Source organism: Sciurus carolinensis, chromosome 13, assembly GCF_902686445.1.
Source record: "Sciurus carolinensis chromosome 13, mSciCar1.2, whole genome shotgun sequence".
In the NCBI taxonomy this organism is placed as follows: domain Eukaryota; kingdom Metazoa; phylum Chordata; class Mammalia; order Rodentia; family Sciuridae; genus Sciurus; species Sciurus carolinensis.
The window spans coordinates 13,158,862-13,179,194 of record NC_062225.1 but is presented as its reverse complement, the minus strand read 5'-3'; the positions used below and the strand labels follow the sequence as shown (position 1 = coordinate 13,179,194).

The window sequence follows — 20,333 nt, the reverse complement described above, 5'->3', positions numbered from 1 at the left end:
CAACATTAGTTTATGAAGTTCTAGTTGCTCCATACTTTGTCTGACTTTTTAATTCTAGACACCTAATAGGTGTGTGAAATTGTATTTCATGGTTTTAATATGCATTCAACTATTAACAGTAAGCACCTTCGTGAGGTATTTGAGTGCCTATTGTAGTTCTTACATAGTTTTTCTATATGGTTATCTCTATTTGATTTATACGAGTTTATTACATAATCTAGAAGGGAATCTTTTGTCAGTTATTTAAGGGGCTTGAATTTTCCCCCAGCTGCATGGAGGATTGATTTAATCCTTGCACTCATCTGTCAAATGGGAAATAACAGCTACTTCAGAGAGTTTTGAGGGACAGATGATGTAATACATGTGAAAACATTTTATGAGCTTTGCTGGTTGTGTTATTGTGCAGGTGTGGGGAGAAGCAAGCAAATTGTTAATTCTGTAGCAGGGCATATCATCTGAGTGTCCCCCAATTTAGTTTGTTTCTGAAACTATCTATTGGAGGTGGCATCAGATCGCACAGGCTGAAGGCTCAGTTCTGTAAGACCTTATACCCTCTACCTCCTTTAGATACCAGTCACAAATCCAGGCCTCAGGAACTTGTTATAAATTGGAGTTACTGCAACACCCTCCTTGGTTTGATTGATGTTCTGGGGTGACAGACAGAACTCAGAGAAAGATGTTTACTATTTTATTATAAAAGATAAAGGATACAGGTGCAGAGATGCATAGTATGAGTAAAGGAGAAAGATCACAAGACTTCTGTGTACTTTTTTCTGAAACATGTGGCTCCTTTCTTGTATTTTTTTTTTTTAACACACCTCCAGTGTGTTCTACTGTTTGGAAGTTCTTCTGAGCTCTGTAACTTGGGGCCCTTTTTGGTTTTCTTTGTTTTATTTATTTAAATTTATTTATTTTGCTATTGTTGAGGTTTTGAACCCAGGACTTTATGCATGCAAGGCAAGCACTCTACCAACTGAGCTATATTCCCAGCCCCATTTAGGGCTTTTAAGGAACCTTCATTACATAGGCATGATTGACTAAATCATTGACCAGTGAAGATGACCTTGACCTTCACCCACTCTTCCCTCCCTGGATGGTTGGGGTGGGGCTAAAAGCCCCAACCTCTAATCCTGCCTTGGTCCTCTAATTCTACCTTGGTCCTCCTGGTGGCCATCTTCCATTCTGAAGTTACCCAGAGGCTGCTAGCCTCTAGCCAGTTATCAACATACAAATAGCTATCAGTTTGAAGATTCCAAGGATTTAGGAGTACGCCAGGAAACAGGGACACTTTGTATTTCACAATATCACGATATTCCTAGTGGTTTATTGTTGCTTTTCTTGTGCCAGGCTCGCTTGGTCAAGGGGTAAGCGGCATGGAATCAAGACTCCGGGAGTTGGGTGGAAGCAGGCATGTGGTGAGCAGCCTGCAAACTTCGTTTATTGGGAAAGTACATAAGACTTTTATAGTTCTCTTGACCAATCATCATTTGCCATGGTTACACCTTGACCAATCATCATTTGCCATGGTTACACCTTTGTCCTATCTGAATTGACATCCTTTTCTTAGGTCTCTCAAACCCTGCCCTTTGGTTCCCTTGGTAACACTAATGTCAATTTGGGGGAGTTATGTACTTTCCTAAATGGCTGAAGTGGAATGCTCCTTCCCGCAGGTTTTCCTGTCAGGCCTGTAAGGTTTTCCTTACATTCTTGAGACGTTCACTGCTGCCAGCCAAGAACTAGGATTTCTCCCAATAGTTTATTGATAACTATTTCATCTATATGTGTGAATTCTTTATTTAAAAACCTTTTCTTTGAGCCATGCCTATACCCATTGATAATTATGTAGGAGGTTCAAAAACCCATCTGAAGAGCTTTTAAATTGAATCTCTGGTAACACTTTCATACAAAATAATTCCCTTGGGGAAGTGATATTTGCTGTTCATAGAAGTTTCTTTTGATTGCTATTGTTATTAGTGATGATATCTGTTTATATTTATTTTGCTAGGCAAAAAGGATAAGTTACGTGTCTACTATTTGTCCTGGTTAAGAAATAAAATACTTCACAATGATCCAGAAGTTGAAAAGAAGCAAGGGTGGACAACCGTGGGTGATTTGGAAGGATGTGTACATTATAAAGTTGGTAAGTTCCAGCAGGGGCCTAAGTGTTTTGCTTTTTCAGAGATGGATTAGGATTAAGTCTACAATTCATGTACTATTTGAAACTTGTAATAATAAATTGCTTCTGAAACATCTGGCTCCTTTCTGATTTTACGTTTTTAAGGCATCTTCTAATCTTGAATTCTTATTTACACATGTCTTACTGTCATGTGTACCTATAAACATAACAGTTTGTTCCCTCTGCTTGCTCTGTCCTTAGTCTCCTCCACACCTAGATGTGATTCAGAGTAATTTCTTTAAAGAAACCTTGCCAAATGAAAGCCAGCTGACTTGGGTTCCTTCTTAGGTGCCAACTCATTCTTCATTTAGAGGACTGTGGGTCCTTGACATCAATAATAGAACATTTGAGGGTGACCCATAGACTTGTGGCTTGTCATTTTTAATTAAGTGCACTGCACAATACTGCCATGCTCTTAACTAGCAAATGCTAGTTGACCAGTCCATGTTTCATGACAACTGTATTTTCCCCCAACTCCCTAGTCCTTTGGTATGCATTGATTTTTATGAAGTGAAATCTCATAGGAATAAAACTAAAATCAATTTTTTATTGCATATGAAAAGAAGAAATAATGAACCTTAGCCAAGGCAAAATTTTATGTGAAAAAATGATATATTCTAATGGATTTGAAACAGAAGTTGGTCTATATACCTAAGACTGATTAACATTAGGGATTCATTGAACATTGATCTCTGCTTGCATGTTTTCTGTTATCTGTACTTATGAAGGTGCATACTATAGTGAGTTCCTTTGTTCCCAGCATATTTATACTTGACATTGTGAAGTTTCTGTAGTCTGTCTAAAACACCCAGCTCATTGGTTAATAATGATTCCAGAGATACTGAAATAGTTTTATTTCTTTGGTGTAGATTTGAGGAGTAGGGTTTTCTGTGCTGTGTCTTTATGAAGTACTTTTATTTGTTGAAGTGTAACTAAAGGCTAAATTTAGTAAACATCTCGTAACAGCTCAATTAAACATGAATAGATTATCCTACAGGGGAGCTAGAGGCAATAGTGTTAGATTATACTGGGATTTTCATCAGAACAAAACAGTCTTAAAGCCTGTTCTTCTTATAGAATGAATCACACATATTTTCTGTAGATAAGTATGACTAACACCATTCATTCACTTGAATATAGTTGAAAAGAACAGGGGTCTATTTTATAGTAACAAACTGCATGGTACTGGCATAAAAATAGACATAAAACCAGAAAAATAGCCAGAATAGAAGACACAGAGACAAGCCCAATCATCTACAGTCATTTGATCCTCAATAAAGGTGCCAAAAACATACTTTGGAGAAAAGACAGCCTCTTTAACAAATGGTGCTGGGAAAACTGGCTATGTAGAAGAATGAATTAGACCCTTGGGCCTCTCACTGTGCACAAAAATCAACTCAAAGTGGATTAAAGACCTAGGAGTTAGACCAGAAACTATGCAACTGGTAGAAGAAAATGTAAGGTCAACACTCCAGTTTTTAGGCACGGATGACAACTTTCTCAATAGGACTGCTGAAACTCAGGAAATAATGCCAAGAGTTATAAATGGGATGGCATTAAATTTAAAAACTTCTACACAGCAAAGGAAACAGGAATGTGGAGAAAGAACCTACAAAATGGGAGAAAATCTTTGCTAGCTACTCTTCTGACAGGATTAATATCTAGAATGTATAAAGAACTCAGAAAACTTCACAAAAAAACAAATAACCCAATTAATAAATGGGTGACACGAATTAAGCAGATATTTCTCAAAAGAAAAAATACAGATGGCAACAAATAATAAGAAAATGTCCAACATCATTAGTAATCAGGGAAAAGCAAATCAAAACTACACTAAGATTTCATCTCACACTAGTCAAAATGGCAGTCATCAAGAATACAAACAATAATAAATGCTGGGGAGACACTTACACTGTTGGTAGGTCTTTAAGTTAGTAGAACCACTACAGAAATTGGTATGGAGGCTCCTCAAAAAACCAGTCATGAACTCACCATATGACCTAGCTACACCACTCTGAATATTCATCTTGGAAATTAAAGCCATCGTACTACAGTGATATGTGCGTATTTATGTTTATAGCAGCACAATTCATAATAGCCAAACTATGGAACCAGCCCAAGTGTCCATCAGCTGATGAATGGATAAAGAAAATGTGGTATATAGACATAATGGAGTTTTATTCAGCCATAAAGAAACATGAAATTATTTTATTTGAAGGAAAATGGATGGGTCTAGAGACCATTATGGTAAGCAAAATAAACCAATATCAGAAGGCCAAGGCTTGAATGTTCTCTCTCATATGTGGAAGCTAGAGAGGAAAAAGGAAGGTGGGTTTGAGATCCCAGCACCTCAGAAGGCTGAGGCAGGAGGATTGCAGGTTTGAAGATAATCTCAGCAACTTAGCAAACCTCTGAGCAACTTAGCAAAACCATGACTTAAAATAAAAAGCTAGGCATGTGTTTTAGTGATTAAGCACCTTGGCTTCTATCCCTGGTACCCCACCCCCCTACAAAATAAAAAAAAAAAGAGGAAAAAGGAAAATAAGGTGGGGAGCTCATGAAAATCAAAGGGAAATTAGTAGAGGAAGGGAATGAAGGACGTGAGATGAAGGGAGGGAACGGGAAGTTCTGGGGAGTGATATTGGTGAAATTATATTGTGTGCATGTACCAATACGTAACAATAAATTCCATCACCATAGTACACCGATTAAAAATGTGGAAAGAGAAAAACAAAAGGAACCAGGGGTCTTTTTAAAGTTTATTTAAACTAATTAAAATTAAGTTAACCTTGAAATTTAATTCCTCTAACCTTACCCTACTACATTCTAATTGCCTAATAGACACTTGTGTCTAGTATCTGTCAGTGGTAGTACAGATACAAAGCACGTCCAACATTTCAGAAGATGCTTTTAAACAGTGGTGGTTTGGCCAACCTCTTATAATCCTTTCTGTCTTAATGTTGATGCCTTACTCAGTGATCATATATGGAGTTTAGCAAAGAAGGGTATCAAGTTAGCAAGTACTCCCTCATGCACAAAAAATCACATAGTAGTTTGATGTTAAGTAGCTTATAGAGAAGCCAGCCATCAATGTATCTGCATCAGAGTAATAAGTCATGTGTAGTCACGGGCCCCTGTGAAGGAACCAAAGCAACTGTGGAAAGGTTGCAGGTTTTCTTTGTTGGTTGAAAAGAGACTTATTTTACTACTTCTCTTCTGGTCTAGAACTTAAGGTAGAATCTTAGATATAATTATCACTGTAGTTGAGGAAATGATCTGAAGTGATACTTGATCTTTTGCACAGATTCTTTTATTAATAAAATTCAAGACTCAGGAGTATTTGATATAACCTTCTTGTTCTTCATTCTGTGAGAGCCCATGTGGAACTTGGGGAAAGCAGCATGGAAGACTTGACCTCTTTTTATGTGATTCTGGAGCCTCTAGGCTGATTAACTGTCATTATCCTTATGAAGCAGTGCTAAGCCCCTGAAGACTTTAAGGTGGTATACCTGGCATTGTCCTTGGTAAAACAGTACTTGGTTTCTATGAACATTAGTGAAAGTATTCACTAATCATATCCAAAGTATTGGAAATGAATCCAGTATAGCATTTAGACAAAGATGGGAAAACATGGATTATACATTAAAGAATCTGGGAAAGGAAAGTATGTAGCTTGATGTCTATCTGAATTTGCCCTGTACCGGTTTGGATGAATCAGTGGAATGCATATTTATATGTTTGTAGAATTTTGAGTTCTGGGTTGATACTGATATGTGAATCTCTTTGTTTTTTTGTATTTGTTTTTCAGTAAAATATGAAAGAATCAAATTTCTTGTAATTGCTTTGAAGAATTCTGTGGAAGTCTATGCGTGGGCACCTAAGCCATATCACAAGTTCATGGCCTTTAAGGTAATAATAGCAAGTACATTCAGAAGTATCACCAGCCATCCAAGCCGCAACCAAGAGCCAGGGAATCAGTTTGAAAAAATCTGAACAGTTAAAATTAGCACTGTAAAGCTGTGTACTAATAGAGTATGTATCTTTGTCGTAAGAGAAGCCATTTCTAACATAACGTAATGAGCTTAGTCAACTGTTTTCTAAGCCCTCAGGTAATTGATGTGTCAGTATAGTAACGGGAAAAGACAGAGCACCTCTTCCACCCTCCATTAAAAGACTGAATTTCACCTGAAGACTTGGATGTGTATAAAAATCAAGATGCATTGATGCAAAAAAAAAAAAAAGAAAAAGAAAAAGAAAAAGCTTTCAACAGTAGGCAGTTCTAAAGCACAGCTATTCACCAGAGTACTAATTAAAATTATCAATGACCCAAGTACTGTGTATTATGCATTAAGTGGGGAAAAGTTAAAAATATGTATAGTATGGTCCTATTTTATTTACTTTTTAAAAATGGAATCAAACATCCAAACTGATGTTTAAAATAGCATGTTTTTGCCATTTTACAAGAACAGTTTTAGGAAAGTAAATGAATGAGCACTATGTTTTAAAATTGGGACTATTTCCCCTTGTGAGTTCACATGCAGTCATGTAACTTAATTGATCACAAATCTGCCACTGGTGGTTAGATTTTTTTTTTTTTTTTTTTTTAATGCAGGGCCTCACACGTGCTAGGCAAGTGCTTTGTCATTGAGCTACACCACCAGCCCTGGTGGTTAGGTTTCTCAGGTGTGAATAAATTTTTAGTGGACTTCAAAGTTTTTTAGGACTAAACTATGCAATATTAGCAGTCATTTTCTATTTGTATTTTTAATACTTCTTTTATAAAATAGTTTATACTAAATACAGATATATGAAATTGTTAAAATTGATTATGTTCTGATATTAAGTAGACATAAATTAGTAACATTTCTAATATTAGACACCAAATCCTAAGAGTAGTCTCTTGGACCATTTTAGTGCAGATCAAGAAATTAAGAAATTTTCATCCCCATAATTATATTAAAATAGTTTTGATATATTTTATTAGAAGGGTAAATTTCAGTTGCTTGGAAATTTTATATTATTTGATTGCTTGTTGCTTGTTTACCCAGTGAAGGCAGGATAAGTGGGGCTATTATATTGGTGTAATAAATAAAAATTCTAGTGTTATTGAATGAAGGTAACTCATTATGAAATGCCATTGCCTTCTGTGATCTAATCTTAATATCCTTTATATATCAGGTACTATACTAGCTGCTTTTATACATATATATGTATATATATGTATATATAGAATATATATCAAATAGATATATTTATTTTATATTTTATATATTTTATTTATATTTTATGTATATTTATTTTTATTTTAAATATTATCTTGTTTAAATCTGTTCCATGTCATCTTCATCCCAGCCTATAAACTGGTAGTACTGATATTAGTGAAGAACTGAAGCCATGCTCCACAATCCAGGCTGTTCAGTACATCATAGCCTTTCATCACCATGTCAGTCTTAGTCAGAAAATTTCAGCAGGAGTCTTTATAGTGCACATATTGACAAGGATGACAGGGTTTTTTAGATTCCTAACATGACTCCCTATAGCTTCTCTTTCTACCACCTGCATTTGAATTATACTGCAGAAACTCCTATTGTTTGACTTTACATATTTTTCTTATCAAGATCACAAGATAGAAAGTGACAGTACAGAATGCTTGGACTAGGTAGGAGAGATTGAGGACATAATTTATGGAATATTTGTCTACCAGTTGCTAATTAACAGATACAAACATAATAAAAACTTATTTTATAGAGTAGTTTTGCCTGTGGTTGTTGCCAGTGTGACTCACTACCTGGACTGAATGTGGTTGGATTCTGCTTGGCTAGTGTCATCTGTTAGGTATAAGTTCTATTTCACCTTATTGCTTCTATCTTGATTATTTCTTTGTAGTCATTTGGAGAATTGGTACATAAGCCATTACTGGTGGATCTCACTGTTGAGGAAGGCCAGAGGTTGAAAGTGATCTATGGATCCTGTGCTGGATTCCATGCTGTTGATGTGGATTCAGGATCAGTCTATGACATTTATCTACCAACACACGTAAGAAAGAACCCACACTCTATGGTTGGTTGACTGGCTTCATTTGTTTTGACTTTTTCCTTTACTCTGCTTAGTGAACTAACACAAGCAGGGTTTCCTCATTTCCCCATGGTGTGGGGGTGAGTATTTAAATTATGAATCATTTTTAATAGCTCCATGCTCCGAGAAAAGTGGAAATCCACTTTCCCAGCTCTATGAAGCCTGGCTGAAAACTTCTCAGCCCTTGCTTTGACTAACATGGGGTGAATTGGGGTTGATTGCTGGCAGACCAGAATACTCTTGGGTTGGGACTGGTTCTCAAATGTAGCCTACTATTCAAATGTGTTTCAGGGGCCTCAGGAAATGTGAGTCAGTAGAGTATATGATCTGTTAACAGTAGACAGGATACATGTCACATGGGTTTTCTAGAACATTACCTCTTTGCTATATATGTCACCAGGGATATGGTACCAGTGCACTCACTAGGTGGTCTTATTGATCACTTTCACAGTGCTGGAAATAGCTACAAACATGCTTCCCTGTGTTCTGTTCCTCTTCTCTAGATCCAATGTAGCATCAAACCCCATGCAATTATTATCCTCCCCAACACGGATGGGATGGAGCTTCTTGTGTGCTATGAAGATGAGGGGGTTTATGTGAACACATATGGAAGGATCACCAAGGATGTGGTTCTTCAGTGGGGAGAGATGCCAACATCTGTAGGTACGTCGCACCGGAGGTTGGGAGCATTTGTGAAAGTAGTGTCTTTTTCTAAGACTGCATCTATTTCACATACTAATTTTGCATTTAGTGGAGTGGTTGGCAATGGGATTGTAGATCATGGAAATAGAATAATCATAGATCTATTTTAGAACAAAATCAAGTAATTTGTGTGGTGGGGGATGGTAAGGTACTGGGGATTGAACCTAGGCACACTAGGCAAGCGCTGTGCCTCTGAGGTATAGCTCCAGCCCAGCTCAACATAACAGTTTAAGAACTGTTGCCACAGTCTCTCATTTAATCCTTGAGACACCCAGAGAAAATAGAGGGAGTTTGTTTATTTGTTTGTTTGTTTTTTATGCTTTGTGGGAAGTAAAGAGAGAGAGAAAAGAGGAGATACCTTGCTTTTGAGAGTGGCTCTGCCACAGGCAGAAGCACAGCCTCCTGCGTAGCCTGATGTTGGCATTCAGGAGCAGAGGCTGTATGGAAGTTTTTGTGGCTTTGTGTTTATACCCCAAAGCTGTCTTGGTTTTGTCGCAGTTAAGTCCCTATCTCTGCCTGCTCCAAAGTTGTTTCCCCCTACCTTCTCTCATGACTGGATTGATAAAAACGTGCACTAAAACTCTGCATTTGGTGGGTCATTTTTGAAGATAAGCATAAGGGAAATTAGTTCAATAGAGGTAGACTAGGGGTTACAGAGCAGAATCCTTACAAACAAAAATCCTCAAATACTAGGCATTTAGGAGTGAGTGAGTGAGTGTGTGTATACCCGTGTATATACATATCACATACGGCTGTTTCCTTACCTTTAACAATTTGTATTTTCCCCTCCCTGAAAGCATATATTCGATCCAATCAGACAATGGGCTGGGGAGAGAAGGCCATAGAGATCCGATCTGTGGAAACTGGTCACTTGGATGGTGTATTTATGCACAAAAGGGCTCAGAGACTAAAATTCTTATGTGAACGCAATGACAAGGTAATGTTCCCTTTGGTATTGTCTTTTAGCAATGGTTTATTGTCCATGGAATTGATGATGAACTGTAATTTTGATAGATTCTGAAATAAATTAAAGAACTTTTTCAGTGTCAAGTTTGGGGTATGTTTGTAGGGTTTGGAATACTGGAAGGCACTGAATGACCTGCTAACTGCACCTTCTCTTGCTTTTGCAGGTGTTCTTTGCCTCTGTTCGATCTGGTGGCAGCAGTCAGGTTTATTTCATGACATTAGGCAGGACTTCTCTTCTGAGCTGGTAGAAGCAGTGTGACCCTGGGGATTGCTGACCTCTAAAGTCTTCAGGATCCTGAGAACTTGGAATTCCTTGCAACTGGAGCTTAGAGCTGCACCGGTGCAGCCAGGACAGCTGTGTGTGCAGGCCTCACGTGTTGGTCCTCTCTCCCTTCCTTCCTACTCTTCTCTTGCCAGTTTATTTCTGTTCCCTTCTTTTCCCCTCTTAAAAATAAATCAAGGCTGCATTGCAGCTGGTGCTGTTCAGATTCTACCATCGGTGCTAGAAGTGTTTGGGGTTGAGCATCAGACCAGAAAAAACCCCTTTCCTGCAGCTCCAGAATTCCTTGTCTCTGAATAACTGTCCTGTGGGTATCTGAAGGTGGCGACAATGAACACGCCATCAGTTTTGTTGGCAGTGGGCACAAGGAGGTGAAAAGTGGTGTAAGGAGCAGTTTGCTGAAGCAGAGAACAGATTTAATATAGTAACATTAACAATGTATTTAATTGACATTTCTTTTTTGTAATGTGACAATATGTGGACAAAGAAGAAGGTGCAGGTCTAAGAAGTTAATATTTATAAAATGTGAAAGACACAGTTCCTAGGATAACTTTTTTTGTGGGTGGGGTTTGGGGCAGGGTGGGTTAAGGGGTCCCATTTTGTTTCTTTCGATTTTTGGGGGGGAGGGTGTCCTGGCCAAGAATTCAGTCGTTTTTCTGTGTACCAAGTTTTGCCTAAATCATGTGCAGATGGTTCTAAAAAAGAAAAAGAAAAAGAGAACGTGTGCATTTTGTATTAACGGCCAGGACTTTGTCGTGTGACAGTATTAGCACTGCCTCAGTTGAAGGTTTAATTTTTGTTTAAACCTAGAAGTGCAACAGCAGTTTTACCACAGTCTGTACTTGCAGAAGAAAAAAAAATTCAACCTACATGTTTATTTTTTTGCCTACCTCATTGTTTTTAATGCATTGAGAGGTGATTTAGTTTACGTTTTTGGAAGAAAACATTAATGTTTAATTTAATCTTAATACCAAAACTATCAGATTGAGGTTTGTTATTTTTGTCAGAAATCTAAGCAGGCTCAAGAAAAACTGTCCATGATGGTAGGAAATAACCTTGTGGCTGATGCAGTTTGTTTTCTAAGCTTAGAAAGCAGAATGCTTTACTTTCATGAGATTCACCATTAGTAGTTGATGGGCAACTGTCGCCTACAACACATGAGATCTCATTGTTTTCCATTGGGGGTCTGGTAGCAGACAGGTGGTCATGTTAGAATAGTCACACAAACTGTTTAGTGTTGCAGGAACCTTTTCTTGGGGTAAGGGAATGTCCCTTTTCTAAAAATGCGATGCACTAAAACTATTTTAAGAATGTAGTTAATTCTACTTATTCATAAAGATGGCATCTTCCTGTGTTTTAGGTGTAATATGGAAGCCCTGACTCTTGTTTTCTCACTTGCTCTCTTGTTCTCTGTTTTTTAAACTAATTTTACTTTATGAATATGTTCGTGACATTTGTAATAAATGTCTTGAGTAATAATTTGTTTCATGGCTTCCTGGTCATCTCTCCATTCCTCCAAGGATGCTCGGATCTTGGTGCAGGAGCAGTTCTTGCTTCCCTCTTGCGTTCTGAGTGGGAATATGGCATGACAGCCGCTCTATTCTTCATTACCCAGACAGAAACCTGGTGTCTGTAGGCTTGATCTTCTTTCTGGTTTTCTTTAATTAAACATGAAAATGAGGGCTATCCTTCTCTTTCCCTCAAAACGTAACAGTCACCTGCAAGCCTATCTGCAAGCCTCTGCCCAGCTTCCCTGCCCCGTCTGATGTCCATTCTGACAGCTCTCATTCTCATTCTCCTGGCCAGCATTTTCCCCAAGACTCCTTTGAACTACGAAAATCTGGTTATAAAGAGAAAGAAAGAAAGAAAATACGTCTTTCTAACACAGAATAAGTACCAAGTTGTACCTCTCCACAAAGATGAGATAGGCTAAGAAAGCCTTACCTTCTTTAAGCGAGTTAAGGAGATAGAAATGGTTTTTCCATGAATGTGATTTCTAGTAGTGCTAATGGCCAAAGCAGGAAGATCTGATCCTTTTTTGTTGGTTCATCTAGTTAATCCAGAGAAGGTTGAGGAGTTAATCCTACCACTGAAAGGAACTTGAAGTAGGCCAGGTTCCATCACCAAAGGACTTCAGTCAGAATCCAATTCCCCAGTTGAACTTCTGCCCACATTTAGGCTTTTCATAAGATGGAAGATGCCAAGGTTAACACATGTATCCAGAGGAGAAGGAATGATCTAGTTGATTGCAGCCCCTTCCTTGACCTTAAGAGAGCTACGAAAGATGGGCAGATGTCTTTGAAGAAATGGCAGGCAACTGGTGACAGTGAGACGGAAGCATCCAAGGTGTCCTGGTCTTCTACTGTCCATAGACGGGAGACTCATTGTCTGAATCGTGTGGTTTTAGCACGTGATGAAAATGGCGTCTCAATGGAATTTGGAGTGCTTAGAACTTTGCCTCAGGAGGGCATGGGAAGGGGCTCTAAGCTCCCGTCAGCTCTGCCTGTGCTGCTGGCACAGCCCAGGCACACCCTGGGCACTCTCTTGGTGTTTGATTTGAGCTTAGCCGATTCCATTGCCAGCTTCATTTGCTGAAGAGGACAGCTGTTTGTCTTTGTGGGATGGGTTCGTGGAGTGGGCTTCTTGACCTCGTCAGCTTTTGACCCAACTTGAGGTGTGACAGTTTTTAATGCAGAAGCCAGAGAAATTCCTTCATAAAAGATTATGAGCTATTGAAATTTCAGATTCTTTTAGGGAAGGAATTATTTCCCCCCCTTCCACAGAAGTGCCAATATGGTAATTTTGCAGAAGCAAACAGTATTCAATTGACATATCACATGTGGAACATTGAACTGTTATGGGAACGCTCTTCAAAACAAAAAGAAAAGCCCCAGGTGTATCCAGGTTTCGCCAGAGCTTCAGTAAAACCTTTCTGTATTTAAATCAGAATAACCCTTTTTGTGTTGAGTGCAGTGTTCTTACTTTTTTATCATGCACACTTTTTGTTGGAGAAAATGTTTACAAAAATGGTTTTGTTATACTAATGTTAATCACATATTTATGGTTTATTTTAAAATGATTTTTACGGATTATGTAGGTTTTTGACTTAGTTGTAGCACACTTATGGTGATTTATAATCCCTAATTTTGCCAATTATAAGTTTGCTAAGTAGTAATACAAATGATGGACGGCTTTAAATTCACTAATCATGAAGCTGCAGTGCAGACTGGTGGCAAGTACATGGCCTTTTTTTTTTTTTTTTTTTTTTTTTACAGTGCTAACTTGTCTACTGTGTATTGAGAATTATTGTTGTCCCCCTCCCCACTTTTCCCCTTAAATAAAGAAAAATGACACCTTATTACATGTGGCATGAGTTTGAAATACCTTCTGATGCTCCAGACATTTCCCTTGTGTGAGCTCCCTTGTTTTATGTGCACCCCCTTCACCACCCTCCAGCTGTGTCAGTCAGCTCCCAAATATGCTGTCTGCACCAGGAAGGCTGCCTAATGACCACCAGCACAAGTTACAAAAGTAACAGATGTTTGCATGAACGTCTCAAATAGTTGAGGAGCTCTCCATCACTGAGTTTCTGAAGTCAAAATGGGATAAAGCTGATCCTTAAGAAATAAGTTTGGATTTTTGCAGGTCTAAACTGGGTTGAAAAGTAAAATAACCTATTTGTACCCAACAGTACAGTTAGGGTAGCCTTTCTGAATTTGGCATACAGATGGCAGATGTAATGTGGAGACTGAACATGGGCTCACCCATGCCCATGGGTCTGCTGGGCACAGTTTCTCACCAGCAGTCTGTTTCTCCAGAGCGGGGCATGCTACATCACCCACTGATAAAGGAACTTCTTTGTGCTTCATATTAGAAATGTTATTTCTCTAAGATTAAAATCAAAATAAATACCCAGGCTACCAGATGAGTAAGATTTTCTTCTCCTATTTGATGTTTGTTGCAACTGGTAAAGTTCTTTTCATACTGTTGTGGATCCTCCTGTTCCATCTTTCCACAGGTTTGGTTGAGATTTCACTTAAAGCAGCTGGAATCAAATTAGTCCCATAGCTGACACCTGCTCTGTGCTTTGGCATCACATTCAAACATGCAGTAAAATTACTGCTTTGTACCACTTTAAAGAATAACAACAGCATCCTTGTTTCACTTTAGGAGAAGTAGATGTAATGTTTCAAAAAGTAAAATTACTGGGGAAAGTAATTACTACTTTTTCTTAGGGGAGAGGAACGAGTGTTCCTATCTGAGGTTCTCATACCTGATCTCTCCCTTCATCTTAAGGTTGATCAAACTGTGTGTGCTTCAGAGTCTTTCAGAACTCCCATCTTTGGATCTGCCCTAACTTAGCTGTGTGTGTCCTGTCCTGTGCCCTGATGACTTGGCATGGGGTTCTTTTGTCACATTTCTTGTTGGATACAGAGTGCATGTAAGTTTAGGTCGTTTCTCAGACCTAATAACCAGTATTAAGTCCAAAATTTGTGCTCTGCCCTGCAGAGAACTAGCAAACACATTTTGCTCATGTTTTGTCAATGAAAGTCAAATAAAAACTGGTGTTAATCTAAGAGAAACTGCCCTGCCATGTAACATGGGCTGGTAAGGGAGAGGCCTGGGCCAGCCAGTCCCGGGAATATGGAGCACCAGTAGGCTGCCCTGTCCATAATTGTGCTCCAGCTGGAGTTTGGGTTGCTTGGTAACACTGCAAGGGCTCCATTTCTGATCCCAGTCTCTGTATCCAGGGACTTTGTGTTTGATATTCTAACAGGAAATGAGTTTCTAAAAATAACCATCATCCGACAAGGCGTCCTGCAGAACTTCTGGGGATGGATGTGGCTAGAGCTCAAGCAAGGATTCTCCCTCTTCAGATTTGCAGAAGTCTGACCTAACTGCATTCCTTAGAAACCAATATCAAGTGATTTTCCATAGTCAATAATACTGAATAATTCCTTGATGTTTTTAAACAGCTTTACTGTGACATAATTCCCACAGTACAATTACCCACCCAAGGTACACAGTTCTGTGACTCTGTTCAGAGTTGTGCATCCATCACCAGCACAATTCACAAACAATGCCCCATCAGGGTGCCCTGTGCCCTTGCCTTTATCCTCTGATCTTCCAACCCTCTGCCTTTCAGCCTGACCAACCTTTCACCTCCTCGCAGTTGCTGTAGATTCACCTCCTCTGGGCATGGCAGAGACCACGCTTCACTGTGTGTTCCTCTGTGACTGGCTTCTTGGAATTAGTTCATCCATGTTGTAGCGTGTGTCAGTGTCGTGTTCCCCCGCCCGTACCCTTGTTTCCTGATCTGTCACTGGTATCTGCCTTCAGTTTTAGAGCCAACTATCTTGCTGACAGCTCACAAGTCTCTCGCCTTTACGCAAAAGCTGCAGTTCACCTTTCACTCCTCAGTGACCCAGTCCAGAAGCAGTCACAGACAGGTTCCTTCTTTTTGAGCTCTTGAAACGCGGCGTTCCCCTCCCTCAAACAACTTCAACATCAGGCTCGTGCAAGGTTAGGTCCAGGGACTCAAGAGTTGGAACGCAGGCCATTGCGGAAGCACCACTGCCATGTCTGCAGGCCCAGGTCCTGCCTGCCATGGGAACCTCCAACCATAGGAAGAGACCTAAGGCTGTCTCGCTTCCTTTTCTCATGCTGGGCAGGTACATGCAGCTGTCCTGGGTCCCCATGTGTCTTCCTGGCACCACAGACGCTTGCTCTGCGCTGCCTCCAGGAGACCTCGTTGTCCCCCCACTGCAGGGGTCATGGTTGTGTGAGTGTGAAAGCTAGGAAACTTCTGGGAACTTGGTGGCATTTTGGTCGGTCGAACAAGTTGAGCAACCTTTGTACTAGGCAGTCTTAAGGTACGGTGATCCTGTGGGGAACCAGTGGAGGGCACGAAAGGGCGACTGGAGCAAAGCTTAGTGTATCCTAGAGGTTGAAGCAGAGCCTCTTGCCATGTGGCATATGCAAAGGATTCATGCTTTGTAGCTGGAACAACAGGTAGCTGGCAGAAAAGGCTGGTCAAAGATTGGACTGTGCATAAAACTGAAGTGAGAGATGACAGGTCACACTTGCACTGAGATCTCGACTAACTGCAGCCTCACACAGGAGAGCTGCCCAGCTGGAAAGGAGACCAAACTAGGTCCGATAAAGACTGGGTGAAAGGGAGAGTAACAATTAGTAGATGTAATTATATAAACCCATAAAGATAAGTCACCTGAGAACGCCAGCCTGCTTTGGGGGTAGTAACAATGACAATGGTAATAGGATTGTGTGTATTTGCTGTGCCCCCGACACTGAGCTGGGGTTTTGCACGCACCATCTCAGCCTGAGGAAGAGGTGGAGGGTACCCCCTCTTGGCTTAATTTTTTTTGGAGAGACATTAAATGCTGTAGCCAAGCGACAGGTAGAAGAAGTGGGTAGAGCTTGCAGGACAGCATCAACCTGAGTTAGAAAGGGACAGTCAGCTGTCCAGCAGGGTGAAAAGACAACTCCAGTGACTGGCCAGGCCCACCCCATTGAGGTAGGCTTGTTGGGATGTAGAGGGTCTGAGGTTCCTTCAACGGACTCCAGCATCTGCCTACCTGACTGAGTCTGAACGAAGGTTACACAAAGGAGAAAAGTGATCCATGAGCCATTTGAGAACAGTTTTGAACCCCTATGAAATGGCTTTGGTGTTCCTCATGAATGTGAGTGGACTTGAGCAAATGAGGATTCAGGCTGGACAGCTTCTCTGGGTGCAGCAGAAATGAGCTCAGCAAGACAGAGGACCTGCTCCAGGACCAAGCGCACCCTCTCCAGGGCCTCTCTGGAGTGCTCGCTGCATTTGACGCCTGTTTCCCAGTGATGTGGCTTGCTCCTCGACGACTTCCCCACAGCAACCTAGTTGGGAACTCTGCAGACTTTCCCACCCCAGGAAATGGGTAGGCCCTGCTGGATCTGAAATCAGGGAAGTTGTCCTGTCTGGCCCTGAGACCTTCCCACCAGCAGTGTATAAGGGTTCCTTTTCTCCACATCCTCTCCAAAGTTTGTTATTGTTTTCTTGATAGTAACCATTCCAGGATGGAACTTCAGTGTAGTATAGATTTGTATTTCCTTGATGGCTAAAGATGTTAAGCATTTTTTCATATTTTCATTGGCCATTTGTTTGATAGGACAATCTGCAGAATGGCAGAAAGTCTTTGCCACTTCTTCATCTAACAAAGGATCAATATCCAGAGTATATAAAGAACTCAAAAAACGTAAAGATGACAAAATGTTAGTCAATGAATGGAAAGGGATCTGAACAGATATTTCTTAGGATACTTTTTAGTGATTCAAGGGTAATGGGAGAAACTTCTAAGTGGTATGCAAAAATAAGTCAACCTGGCAACAGGCCATAATTTTTGTTGGTCTCTAACATAATATTCATTTAAAAATTGTTAATATATTACACTTAGCTTATATATTCAAAAATAATATTTCAACACAAATATTTTATAAAATGGGATAATTTGCATTTTTTTCTCTACAAAGATTTGAACTTGGATATATATATATTACACAGTGCATCTCAGTTCCCACTAGCCATAATCTGTACTCTAACCACTTATGGCTAATGGCTACCATCTTGCTAGAGGCCTTTTAGATACTGTCATAGTCTTGTGACAAATATTGTCAACATCATACTGAGCACTTCAAAGTTAACCTTCAGGGCATCATTCTAGAATGGAAAATCCAGGACTAGGACTTGGTTGACTAATTCCCAGTGACTGTCTTTCCTATACCTCAGTGCTTATTATTTTGATTAGTGTTTTAAGAGAGCTATTAAGTCATTCATATTTTTGAGCCAAAGGCCTGTGGAATGGCTGACACCTGGGTCCACTAGAATGTTACCTGAAATGAGGCTCAGGGTGGGGTGGGGTTCCCTTCTATCGTTCATTCACATTTTCATCCAGAAATGTGGATTTTAGAAAATTTCTCTTCCATGTATAAAGCTTTGTTTGTTCCTTGGCTCTACTAACAGAAATGTGGGAAAATCAAAGGTAGACCGGCATCATTTGCAGACCTCATTCTTCCCAGTAAGGTGGACAAGGCACACTTGCACACTGACCACCCTTTCCCAGGCTCTCCTTCATTTCCTCAAGGCTGTGGGGAAGGTGGGTGTCTACCAGGGTGCCCCACATGCATTCCCACGCTGTGTGAGCCAAACAGCCAGGGGCCCACTTTTCCCGAGAAAGGTGGTGTTTTAGACAGAAGGCCCTGCTCTTACTGGCTGGGATGGTGTTCACCCAGGGACCTCTGAGTCACCTGGGGGAGCGAGCGAGGGCCTAACCTGCTGGGAGATGAAGTTCTGAGACTTACATAGTTGTGGGGAAAATAGGTACTGGTCCCTGCCACTGTGTAAATGTGAAGGAAAGAATGGAACAGAGACCCACATGATAGAAGAAACTGAGAAGCGCCACGGTAGCTGGATAACATGGCCTCACGGCTCGCTCATATGTCCTCTACTCACTGACCAACAAGATTCTGAATGTTTCTCTCTCAACTCCTCGACCTATACTGTTCTAAAAGTTGAGATTACGGCCTGGGAGTCCAGGTCAGAATCTCCCTGGCTGCTGTCGAAGTGCAACCCTTGTCTTGATTCACGCTCCACGCTTTCTGGAAAACTGGCTGTAGGTGGGTCTTGCCTTGATATCTAGGCAGAAGCCATCACTGTGAGCTGGGAGTGACACAAGAGGGCGTTTATCTTGCAGTTCAGCAGTCATGGCTTCCTGTCTTGTAGCACTGAGCTCTTCTTAGATGACATTCCTCCAGCTTCAGGTGATCAAGTTCAGCTATTTGAGATTATCATTATTGGGAGGGGTTACCAGGGACTGAACTCAGGGGCACTCAACCACTGAGCCACACCCCCAGCCCTATTTTGTATTTTATTTAGGGACAGGGTCTCACTGAGTTGCTTAGCACCTCTCTCTTGCTGAAGCTGACCTTGAACTGTCTTCCTGCGTCAACCTCCCAAACTGCCAAGATTACAGGCATGTACCACCGTGCCCAGCCCATATTATTTTTTAACCAACATAAAACTGCACATGAGCCAGGCATGGTGGCACACACCTCCCTATAATCCCTGTGACTGAGAGACTGAGGCAGGAGGATTGCAAATTCAAGGCTAGCCTCAGCAACTTAGTGAGATCCTGTCTCCAAAAAAAAGTATCTCTGATCCCCAGTACCAAAAAGAAAGGGGGGGGGAACACTACACACGAAGCATCAACATCAATAAAAGTGTTACCTGATGGCATGCATAAAGTCATTTATCCGTTCAATAAATATTGACAAACTAGCTTGCTTTGTACAGGCCGCTGTGCAACCCACTGATGTTACTGTAAAAAAGGAAGGGAAGAAGTTCTGATTTTAGCTAAGATCATCATGAGAAATGAAGAAACGGTACATAGAGATCTGAGCGTGGGGCTCAGTGAGGGACCCAGGCCATTGCAGGCGTGAACCGGAGGTCTGCAACCATGGAGCATGCACCCGACCCCCAAGAAGGCTTGATAAAGAGCTGACTTGATTCCCCAGAGGTCTGATTCTCAAGGTCTAGGGTAGAGCCGGAAAATCTGCATTTCTAACAAGTTTCTCGGCCGTATTGACACTACTGGTCTGGGAACTGCACTTTGATATCATGTGGTTCCATGGAAATTGTTATTAAAAACAGGAGCATTAAGGCTCTGGGTAATGCAGGGACATAAGCACACTATGAGGGAAGCTCAAGAATAGATAGAAAACTCCGGGAGGAAAAGTCAGGCCAGAGGGGGAGAGGCGGACACGGAACCCGGTTTTTTGTTTTGTCATACACACATTTATGGGTATGACATGTTTTGCTCTTGCTGCTGGGAGAGATGCTACCACTGCTTCTGCTGGTTCCCAAGGCGATGGGCATTTGCCCCTCGCTTTCCCCCCGCAGGGTACGTGACAGGGTTTCAGGACCAAAGCAAGTTCCCAGGCACCTGGAAGACAACTTCACTGCCAAGACTTCTTTCTGTTAAGGAAAACGCGCCCACTGGGGGAGTTTGGTAGGGAAAAGCAAAATAGGGATCTGCTATGGAATGAATTGTGTCCCCACCCCGATTACCTGAAGCCCTAATG

General features: G+C 40.7%; 1 protein-coding gene across 47 annotated transcripts in view; it reads left to right on the top strand.

Moving 5' to 3' along the window:
• Positions 1 to 11,049, top strand: part of Map4k4 (mitogen-activated protein kinase kinase kinase kinase 4) — a 173,626-nt gene extending 162,577 nt beyond the window's left edge. For 31 of the 47 annotated variants that reach the window (XM_047522412.1, XM_047522417.1, XM_047522419.1 and 28 more), the window contains 6 exons: positions 2,006 to 2,140; positions 5,985 to 6,085; positions 8,063 to 8,212; positions 8,755 to 8,914; positions 9,751 to 9,890; positions 10,084 to 11,049. In XM_047522412.1, coding sequence (XP_047378368.1) covers positions 2,006 to 2,140; positions 5,985 to 6,085; positions 8,063 to 8,212; positions 8,755 to 8,914; positions 9,751 to 9,890; positions 10,084 to 10,167 — 770 coding nt within the window. In that variant the 3' untranslated portion in view covers positions 10,168 to 11,049. Of the gene's footprint in view, positions 1 to 2,005; positions 2,141 to 5,984; positions 6,086 to 8,062; positions 8,237 to 8,754; positions 8,915 to 9,750; positions 9,891 to 10,083 lie in introns of all 47 variants that reach the window. The other 16 variants (XM_047522406.1, XM_047522418.1, XM_047522405.1 and 13 more) reach the window with 1 other exon arrangement.
• Positions 11,050 to 20,333: the final 9,284 nt, after the last annotated feature.